The 10725-nt window shown below is 44.5% G+C and overlaps 1 protein-coding gene across 1 annotated transcript; it reads left to right on the top strand.

Annotated features, from left to right (window-relative positions):
* Positions 1–130: 130 nt before the first annotated feature.
* On the top strand, positions 131–10136 carry LOC139211222 (Krueppel-like factor 5). The gene is given in 6 exon segments (XM_070841505.1): positions 131–170; positions 173–370; positions 373–563; positions 1645–2800; positions 4102–4161; positions 7411–10136. Coding segments are annotated over 6 exon segments (1824 nt in total). The 3' UTR covers positions 7590–10136.
* The last annotated feature ends 589 nt before the right edge of the window (positions 10137–10725 follow it).

Below are 10725 nucleotides of genomic sequence, written 5' to 3'. Positions count from 1 at the left end.
TGCTTTAAAAGGGCTGGTGGGTGAGTTTAACCTTCACGCATGTGTGTGCTGTCTGGCTGGTCCTGTGTACACTTTACGACACTGTTGTTAATGTATTTAGATGGAGCGTAGGGCGGTGGCCAGTGAATGAATGATCAAAGCCATTTTAAAGGTTTGGTGGGCGGTGCGTGTGCTGTATTTACACTGGGCCGCTCCGCCCTACAACAGGAGATACAAAACTGTCTGGGCCGGTGGAGGGAGGAAACAAGTGGAAGGAGATGTAGCAGACAGGCACGCATCAATAAGTCCACCACACGCACCACACTTGGTCGGCTCCACTCCTCTCCCCGGTGCGCCGTAGCATCCTCCTTTTTGCACAACAGGGCGAAGGATCACTGGCGGCGCTGCGTCGGAGCTTCATGGCCGCGACACTCACGATGAGCGGCGGCGGGCAGGAGGATCCCTTCTACCCGCTGCAGAAGGCGACTCTGCCCGCTGGGTTCCCCCTGGAGGACTCGGCGTTGTTCGGCTTGGATTGCAAGATCACAGACGCAGACAAGGCTGGGCAGAACGACTACACTCAGGTAAACCGGTTAGAAAGCAACCCGACTACATTAGTGATGTGTTTCATTGAATGGGCGTGGCAGATTGCTTGTAGACCCTGTTTTTTTAATTTCATTTTATTTATTTATATGCTGGCCTCCAAAATTTCAATCGGCCTTGCTGCGTGATGTTACTCATCACTTTGTTTTGCACTATTTGCGGTAATAAGCGAGCAGGCTGCGACCAGCTGGACGCGAAGCCGAGCTGCTCCGCCGCCTGCAAACGCATTCACCGCATGTTTTCTGTGCCAGCCAGTTGGTGACCAGTTGTTGGCTCTTGGCGTCCCTTCTCACCATCATACCACACTGACAACAACTGACTCCAGCTTCGGACAGAAAGGTCCCGGCAACTCTACCCCCCCAGTTTAGCAGGAAACTTGTGCAGCAGAGGGGAGAGGGTCCTATAGAACAGCTGGTAGGATCAGGAGCCTAGAAATAGCAGCCCATCCCCAGACTGCTGCTGCTGCTGCTGCTGCTGCAGCAGCGGACAGGGAGGCATGGGTGTTTCCCCATTCCCTTTCATGTTGCTGTTTCATCCTCTGCTGCACGGCTTCTCTAACTTTTATTCCACTGAGATCCCCCAAGATTCACAGGAATTAGAGCATAAATCATAATATGAACACTTCGACAGAAAGCCCCCCACCTGTGATGTTAGGCTGATTCCATGATCTTTTCCCCTAACTGCAGGTGTGCACGTATTTCCTAATGTTTCATATGAGAGGTATTAGATCTGATTCTTTATTTCCACCGGAGCATGGCCTGATCCTCAACCGCTGGCCTCCCAGCTGGTAGGTTTTTGAGTTCAGCCTTGCACGCAGAGAGGGAATGTGGCAACCGCCTATTGATGACTACTTGATAAATGTTTTAGCTGTGACTGTCCTATCAAACCTTTGTCTTCTCAAAATAGGGCCTCAGAATAGTTTCATGGTGGCTCACGAGAGGCACTTGCTGAAGTCTGAGCTGGGTACTTTACATTTAACCAAAGTTTGCTTTGATCGTATAGTCATAAACGATGTTTCTAAACCAGACGTTTTGTGTGTGTGTTTGTCTTTTTTATCAACAGGCAAAGTGTGAGATGGACAGGTATCTCTCCCCTCAGTCTCTTCCTCTTCCACCTCCTGCAGACAGCCAGCAGAAGTCACAGAGAGACAGTGTGTCTGTGGTGGATCACTTCTTCACTGATGATCACACTGGGGCTCCCTACACCCTCAACATGAATCTTTACCTCCCTGACGCCACCTATCTGAGGATGGGCTTGTGTCAGCAGGCGCGGCCCCCTCAGCACCAGAACCACACAGGTCTTACCCAAATCAAAACAGAATCTGCCTCCCCGTGTTTCTCCCCCAACATACAGATGCACTGCCCCAACACTACGCCCACCAGTAGCTGCAGCACATCAGGGCATGGCCCTGGCAGTATTGCCATGGAAACCTCAGCCATAAACATGACGTTAACAGGGTTACCGGACTTTACCAGTGTTTTCAACCAGTCGGGAGGCGGCGGCAGCGGCGATTCGGTGCCAGAAGTGTTTGTCAAACAGGAAATGTCATCACAGTACGAGCAGCACGCTCTCCACCACCATGACAACAGCGGCTCGCTGTTTCAGCTACTAAACTCCGGCTTGGACCATCACCATGGCAATGGTATGGAGGCTCAGCATCAGCATCATCATCATCATCATCATCATCAGCAGCAGCAGCAGCAGCAGATACAACACACTTCCACTTCCACAATCCACACGCCTTTCCATGATTTGCCGGTAGCTTCGTCTGCATCGCAGCAAGAGCAGACTGCCAAGCCTGGCTACTGCGGCCTGGGCGGCGGGGCATACACGCACCCTCACGCTCAGACGCACCCCCATTTCCTCCAGCAGCAGGTGCCCTACCTGCCGCCCTCTCCGCCGAGCTCGGAGCCCGGCAGCCCTGACAGGCAGAAGGAGCTGCTCCACGCCATGTCCCCTCCTCCCTCATATGCAGCCACCATCGCCTCCAAGTTGGCAGGCAGCACCCCTGGGCTCGGACCGGGGCCGGGACCGGGCAGCTTAGCCCTGCCCCTCACTACATGTCCCACGCCGGTTCCAGGCCCAGCTGCAGGCCTTCCCCAAGGCCCCGCAACAACCCCAGCCCCAACCCCAGCTCAGACCACTGTGCCTGCCCGCTACAACCGGAGGAACAACCCAGATTTGGAGAAGCGACGGATCCACCACTGTGACTACCCAGGTTAGAACAATAACACAGGTCCACCACTGTATATGCATGCTGAGTCTTGTCACTGGTGGTGTGTGTGTGTGTGTGTGTGTGTGTGTTTATTTTTATACTGCGCTGTGGTCAGGTGAATATCGAGTCAGTCACAAAGGTCGGCTTTAAGAAAACCACCTTTATTTTAAGACAACCTCACATTTTTAAAAAATTATATGTTGTGCTGTGAATGACTTTCCCAGGCCCATGAGTCACGGTATGCACTACAGCCACAGCAGCACTGGAATTAAAATATTTTGGCTATGGAGATTATCACTCACTGCCTTTCAATTAACTGTCTACTTTAAATACTACTTTGCATTCATTATCACACCTCAAACGGGTCGGGTACTCTCCGCCGTGAGCTCTCACTCATTGTTGTGCCTGTGAAGTCATTGCTGGTATGATTGTGGAATGAATCTGTGTGTGTGTGTGTGTGTGTGAGTGGGGGTGTTAATTAGATAGATGTCCTCCTTAAGTCATTTGATCTTTTTTCGTCTCACACACATTTTCACACACTCAAACTCACATATTGCTTGTGCAGATTATTTTTTTTCTTTTAACTGGCACACACACACACACACTGTAGATGTATGATGTGCAGCTACTTGTAGCTAGCCTGTGGCAGTGCGTAAAATAGGCTTAAGCGGAGCCTTCTGCAGCATGTAAGCACATGTCTAACTTCTTTAAAGTCAGATGAAGCAGATCCATCATATCCACACGAAGACACATCCTCACTTTACTCAAGTGTGTATTAGTCACACCGCTGCAGCTGCTCACTGTTTAATCTTTGCAACATGTGAAATTCTCTTAAATTTCCCTATTTAAAGTAACAATAAATCTGAAGAATATCTTTGTAAATCTTTAAAAATCTACTGACCTTTTCGACATTGTGGTCCACATGATGTGTCTTAACATAATGTGCAGAAGAGTTTGTGATACTGAATTTAAAATATCTCAACTTACAGGTGTATTAAACAGGAGTATAACAAAGTAGTATTCTGCGTGGAATGCAGTTTAATACATTTCCTTGTAAACACACCAGTTTTAAACAGTTTTAATACCAAAGAAGACGGAGTTGGCCACTTTCTAACACAGTCACATCTACTTACTTTGAAAACAAACGATTACTATGACTCATTTCGAACAGCTTATGTTTTTCATTAGTTCACATTTCTAGCGAACCACAGCTCAGTTTATCAAGTAAATACATATCTGACATGTGAATTATTTGGATCTGGATTAAGCCCGCTGTTTGTTCTCATCTCCCTGTCTGTCATCAGGCTGCAAGAAGGTCTACACCAAGTCGTCCCATCTGAAAGCCCACCTCAGGACTCACACGGGTAAGACATTCCTCTGATTAATGCAGCTTTTTTAAACAGGACCCATCAAAAAATGACGCTGCCCACCCGACTTGTATTTCGGTATCTGCACTGGCACCATGTTGCTAGGCAGAGTGTTGCCTTCCTGGCATGTGTGTGTAAATGTATCCTACCCCATTCCCATCCTCTGCCCAATATACTATTCCATCAAAACAGGTGGAAGTGACACACTTCTGCCAGGGGGATGACTCTCAGACTATGTGGTCAGCGCTAGACGTTTGGTGCCATCTCTCTTGGGATCCTAGTTCCTGTTCGACGTTTAAATTCTTTAATATGCTTTTCTGGGACGAGTTGGGCTTGTTTTCCAGTATAAATATATACAAGCTCTGTTTGTGTGGATACAAAAATATCTCAGATCATCTTGTTCCTAAGGTCTCCACCTCAGTCATCACTGTGTGCACTTCACTGTTCGTTTTCCTTTTTTTTTATGTCGTTCCCTTCGTTATCTTCTTTCTTTCAGTCTGTCTCCTTTTGCATTTAGATTTGAACTGCTAGTTTTGGTTGAATAAAGTCAACAAACAAGCACTAAGGTGTTGGGCCCCACCTCACTCCAGCTAACAAAACAAAGCTTCTGTTGATATCTACGCATTCCTCACTCATCTAGATACACAAACACACACACACACACACACACACACACCTACACGCACACAAAATTCACTCTTACCTCTTTTCACCTAGAACTACTTGTTCAGAACATCATTGTGGGTGTGCATGCCTCGCATTTTAGCATAGGGAACATGACACAACAATTAGATCTGGCGTCATTCATGCTGCGGGCTGATTGTGGTTATTGCAGTTATTACAGACCACAACACGAGAACATGACACATGAAGAGAGATGGAGCAGCCACTTCCGTATCCTCTCTGCTTTGTTATTTTACCCCCTCTTTCCTATCACTTTTATTCATCTAATCATCCTCTTCTCTGCTATGTGCCATCCCCCCAACTTCAATCCGCCCTGGATCGCCCCCTCCCTATTTCTATCTTTGTCTGTTACTTCTCTTTTTCAGCTGCTTGAATGCACACACGCACACACACGTGCACACACACACGCACACACACGCACACGCACACACACACACACACACACACACACACACACACACACACACACACACACACACACACACATACACACATGTCCACACACACCTGTCAGTAATCTGTATGAGATGATTCCTAATGCGTTTGGGTCCCCGTGGGAGTTCCCACTCTAATCTCCATCAACATCCATTACCCTGATTGTTTGTGTGTCTGTCTGTGTGTGTGTGTGTGTGTGTGCGTGCTCATGTGTGCATGTGTTTTAGAGTGTATTGTGAAAACTGAACACTCCAGTTCATTTTTTCCTCCTCTCAGTGTCTTTTCATTGTCTCTCCTCATGGTGTTCAGTTTCAGGTGTCTTAAGTTTGGTCACACTCTGGTTAATTTCATAGCAGGTTTACCGTGGTTGTTTTAGCGAAGCTGCAGAGCTCGCTGTGCTTGTTTGAAGGGCGTATTCACCCAAATTACACAAAAAACATATTTTCTTGCTTAGCTGGTGTGGCATTCGACATGCAGATAGTTCTGTTTTATTTATCCAGGTGTTGAGATACACATCTCTGAGGTTTCTTCTTCCACCCAAAGTTAATGGAGATGAATGGAAGCGACCATTTTATCAGTCTGAAAAGGCAAGAATACACACTATCATCTATTTTCACTATTTCTTCAATAGTAGTTCCAATGGAAACTGTTCATACCGATGTCTGTGGACCGTTAGAAGAAACGGGGACAATGCCTATGGAAAGACACACTGTTATTGAATTATTATTTTAGATTGCAGGCAAATTTACAATAGTCTGCATATTTCTCGCCCATTTTTGATCATTATAAACATGTAAATAGGTGTTGAAAATGAGGAAAAGGGGAAAAATGTGCACCCAGACAGCAATTTCCTTTAGATTTGTTCTTACAGCACGGTGGCTCATATTAAAGTCGCTCTTTAATCAATTACATGGTGAGGCAAAAAACTTTGTTAACTTAAATAGGAGGTTTTCTCACCTAACCCTTTAAATGCACATAAAAAAGGACCAAAGGAAGAGGAAGAAAGAGAGGGGATCTAGCTAAACAAGCAGATGGCCTTGTATCTTAAATACCCACTGTGACCAGACAGAAACTAAATACATAGAAATGGTATGGTATGGTGGAGATGCTAGTAGGCACAAGTTACGTGTGTTTCCTGTAAAATGTTGTCTTTGGGGTATATTATACTCACATTTTTTATTCAAATTAATTAGATTTATGAAATGAAATTGATTTCAGTCCCACAAATGAAATCCCTTTCTTTGTATGTGGTAGGTGGCAAAAATGTCAGAGGCAGATATCTCAAAACCAGGTCCATCCATCCATCATCTATACATCTATATCATCTGTCTTATTCTCAGAGGGTCGTGGGCGAGGGGTAGCAGGAACCAATCCAACAAGACACTGGGCGAGCGCCAGCAATCACACTGCTGACACATAGAGACAGATAATCATTCACACTCACATTCACACCTGCAGGCAATTTAGAGTCACCAATGAATCTAACCTGAATGTCTCTAAAGCCGGAGTACCCGGAGAGAACCCACGCAGCCCGGCTGCCCTGTTCAGACCGGAAGCCCTGTTGCTTGCAGCGAGCAATGCTAACCACCACACCACCGTGCCACTCTAACCTAGATCAGGACTGATGCTTGTGCATCGCAAGGTGGGCCTGAAGGAGACAGGTCACACTAGTTTTCACAAAGTGCCCGGGGCTGCAGCCGCCAGTTATTGGAATGGCAGAGTGACAGAGAAACAAACTGCATCCATCAAAAGAGAAATGAGAGGCAAGGGCAGACAATGCAGACGAGCTGCCGTGGGAAACTTGTGCAGTGTCAGTGCTTGATGAATGCTTGTGACAGTGTTATGACTGTATATGTTGTTAGGCAACTGGAATTTTCAGTAAAGCCTGTTTTCCCACTTCCTCCACCCAACTGTATGAATCACATAACTGAGGGAATAAGCGTCTGTTTTAATAATAATCAGTGTCATCAGCACCACCACTGCTTAACCACATATTGACACATCTCTGCTTTGTCATGGAGTACTGGAGATCATATGAGCAAGAAATTCTGCTCAGTTCTACAGTTTGTAGATTTTTTTCAGAGGGCAGCTGCACTCATTTATGCTTTTTTCTGTCCTGTCCTGCAGGTGAGAAGCCGTACAGATGTACGTGGGACAGCTGCGATTGGCGTTTCGCTCGTTCGGACGAGCTGACGCGTCACTACCGGAAGCACACTGGCGCCAAACCCTTCTCATGCGCCGTCTGCTCACGCTCCTTTTCCCGATCCGACCACCTCGCCCTGCACATGAAGAGACACCAGAACTAGCACCATTTGCATACACACACAAACACACACGCACACACACACACACACACACACACACACACACTACAAAAACACAAGCACTATCTTGAAATACATGAAGCATACACTCCATCTGTCACAACTACAATGTTACAAGCTGCCTGCTGCAGAGCGACTTTCACTGACACCACAGCTCCTCCTGGTGCTGCCATCGTGTGCTAAAACGGTACAATAGTCTAACAAATATGTTGCTCTTAACCCAGATTGGGACAATTTGGAGGCTGTAAAGTAGAAAGATAATGGCCAGATGAAGTTCCTGGTCCCTTAACCTCCAGATATATTTGGGATAGATTTATGTGGAGAAATACAAAGGAGAAAAATAATAACAGAAAGAAAATGGTAGCTCCAAAAACGTGTCTCCAGTCCATTTGGACTCTTTTGTGTGACTGGAATGAAAGCACTTACCACTCAAAACTTGTACGTCTTTTGTCTCTGTTCTAACATAGAATTGGCTTCATAATTTTGTTTTATAAAGGAGAAGCTTTTATTTGCAGAACTAGTCAAGCCAAATCTTTGTGTACTCCTTGGTTTGTTAGTTTTTTCATATAACTGGAATATCCAGACTTTATTTTTTACCAAATCCTTGGGTTTGCACTAGAATCGGTGATCTAAAGTCTGAGCCTTTTTGGCCCATGCATCTCATTCATCACTGGAATGATCATTATCACTACTGGACTGAATCTCTGTGAACACCACACAAATCATTGCTGTTCAGATATTAAAAATTGAAGGCATTTATACTCTGGAGAGAGGGAAGATAGTGCTGGAAAGAACGAGGGAGGGGTGGAGATGGAGAGATAAAAAGATTTTTTGATTTTAGAGAGAAGAGATCTGAGGACGACTGAGAAACAGAGGGAGGTGGATGGTTGCTAAAGAGCAGCAATTAGGTGATGAATTATTCATGTTGTCTTTCAATGGATTTCCAACCAGAGAAAAGTAAGCAGAACCCTCAGACGTGTCCTAGAATTCATTCAGTTAAAACAGAATTGACTGTATTTGATGCACAAGCTTGAATTAAGCGTCTTTAAAATACAACTACTGTACATCTATCTCATCCAGCGTTTTACTTGTTTTAACCAAAGTATCATCTTCAACTTACAACACCTTATTAAGTGCCTCCTTCTCTGGTTTATGCGTGTTTGTTCAGTAGTAGCAGAGCTGTGATCAATGTAGACAGTTCTTTTGAATACACATGGTGCTGTTTTTATTTCTTAATCTATTGAATCTCTCGGCTCCACTTGGAGGAAAAAAAAAAAAAGTACATTTTCTTTAAATTAAATGGTTGCCCTTCATTCATTGTAATTTAACAGCTGGGCTCAGGCCACTTCACGGACATCCTACATAACAGGGAGCGTTTTAAGTAAAAGTCCTTTCTCTGACAACTAACACACAATTTGGCTCTATCAGTCAATCGAACACAGGCACATGTTTTGTTAAAGGGTAGTTGCACATTTAAATCTTTCTTAAGAATATGCTCACATAGCCTCATGTCACGTTGTAAGAGTTATCGGTCGCTGCAAGTGTTCCTCTTGTCCTTACCAGCCATAAAGATCCCAGTTAGGGTTTTAAACATTTTCAGTGTAAGTGACAGATAAAATCAGCAGTTCTCATTCTGTGTAAAAATGCACTGTGAAGTTCAGCTGAAGGTAAAATGGTATGGGTGTCTTTCAAAGTTAGCCTTATCAGTAAAACAATGCCTCTTTGTGCTCCTGGAGACACTTTTCCCACGTGGAGCTGTGGTGAGGAACAGCACAAAGAGGGAATTTCACACCAAAAAGGCAGTAACTTTGGAAGATAACATTTGATTTTATTATCATCTTTATAGCAACATGGTCATTTTTCCACATAACAATGATTTTGTCCTTCCTCGCTTGCATTGACATCACTTGAGCGGAGGATCTTGCCACAGTCAGTATGGACAAGAGGAACAACAACTAAAAACTCTTTTAATGTACATACGGACATGGGAGCGTTGCTTCTAGACAGATTTGAAAAAATGTGAACCTACCCTTTAATATACCCTTGAATGTCCATGTTGATGGCGTGATTTAGCCTGCGCCTATAACTGTATTTGTTCATTCACTGCAGGTAGCATAAAGATAATATAGCACTGTAATGTATCATGGTAAATCTGACTATTTATTTGTGTAGAAGTGGGGGTTGTATCAGATCAGCCGTCTTTCTCCCCAGCAAAAATGCCTTAATGTAAATATATGCACTGTAAATAACTATTGATTTTTTTGTTGTTTTTTTTCCCTCTTTTGTTATTATTTTGTAAACAAAAGGGCAAAAAGAGGAAAATGCCCTGCATCCAAAACTATTTGAGCCTATTTTCTTTGTTTTTTTTTTTTCTTGTCAAAGATATTTTGATGCCATTGTTTTATATATTGTCCTTCCAACAACTTATTTTGTAGATTTGTTTTCTTCCTAGGTAAACGTTCCAAAGACAAAAGTTGTTTTTCTTCGACTGAGTGAAGCTGATCCTAATAAAGTCAACTGACACTTTTACAGATGTGCTCTTGTGCTGAAATCAATGGGGAGATTTCATCTCTTACCTGCTAACGACTGAATTTCAGGGCTTAGGTGTGGCAGTGATCGAAGAATGTGGTGCATTTTGTTGGTGCATGAGGTTTATATTAAAAGCATTTTTTGAAGAGTGGGCCATGCTGGGCAGATGGAGAGAGTGTAGTGTCTGTGGGGCATTTAAATGAGCCTAAACGAAACAAATGAGGCATAACTTCACTTAATCATTTAAAATCTAAACATGGTTTCTCTGGAAGTGCTGATCCTGTGGATTTTCCGCAGAAATCTGACAAACTTAAAAGTAGAGTTTCAGCAAAAGGAGATAAGAAGGGAAGATAGGATGGGGGTGGGGGTGGGGGTGAAGCGCTCTCGTCCGGGACCTGCAAGTAACCTGCAGCACCCTCGCTGATCAACAAACAATAGTCCTTTGATGTCCCAGTGAGAGACAATGGACAAGAAAATAAATCTGACCACCACTCGGGGACCAGAGGGGAATCCCACTGCATTGAAATGGACGAACAAACACGTGCACATGCACACGCACACACCATATGTTCTTGATTTAAGTCATAAA

The sequence above is a fragment of the Pempheris klunzingeri genome, chromosome 12, assembly GCF_042242105.1.
Source record: "Pempheris klunzingeri isolate RE-2024b chromosome 12, fPemKlu1.hap1, whole genome shotgun sequence".
NCBI classification, from domain to species: domain Eukaryota; kingdom Metazoa; phylum Chordata; class Actinopteri; order Acropomatiformes; family Pempheridae; genus Pempheris; species Pempheris klunzingeri.
Note: the sequence above shows the minus strand (reverse complement) of the source record. Positions and strands in the feature narration are given on the sequence as shown.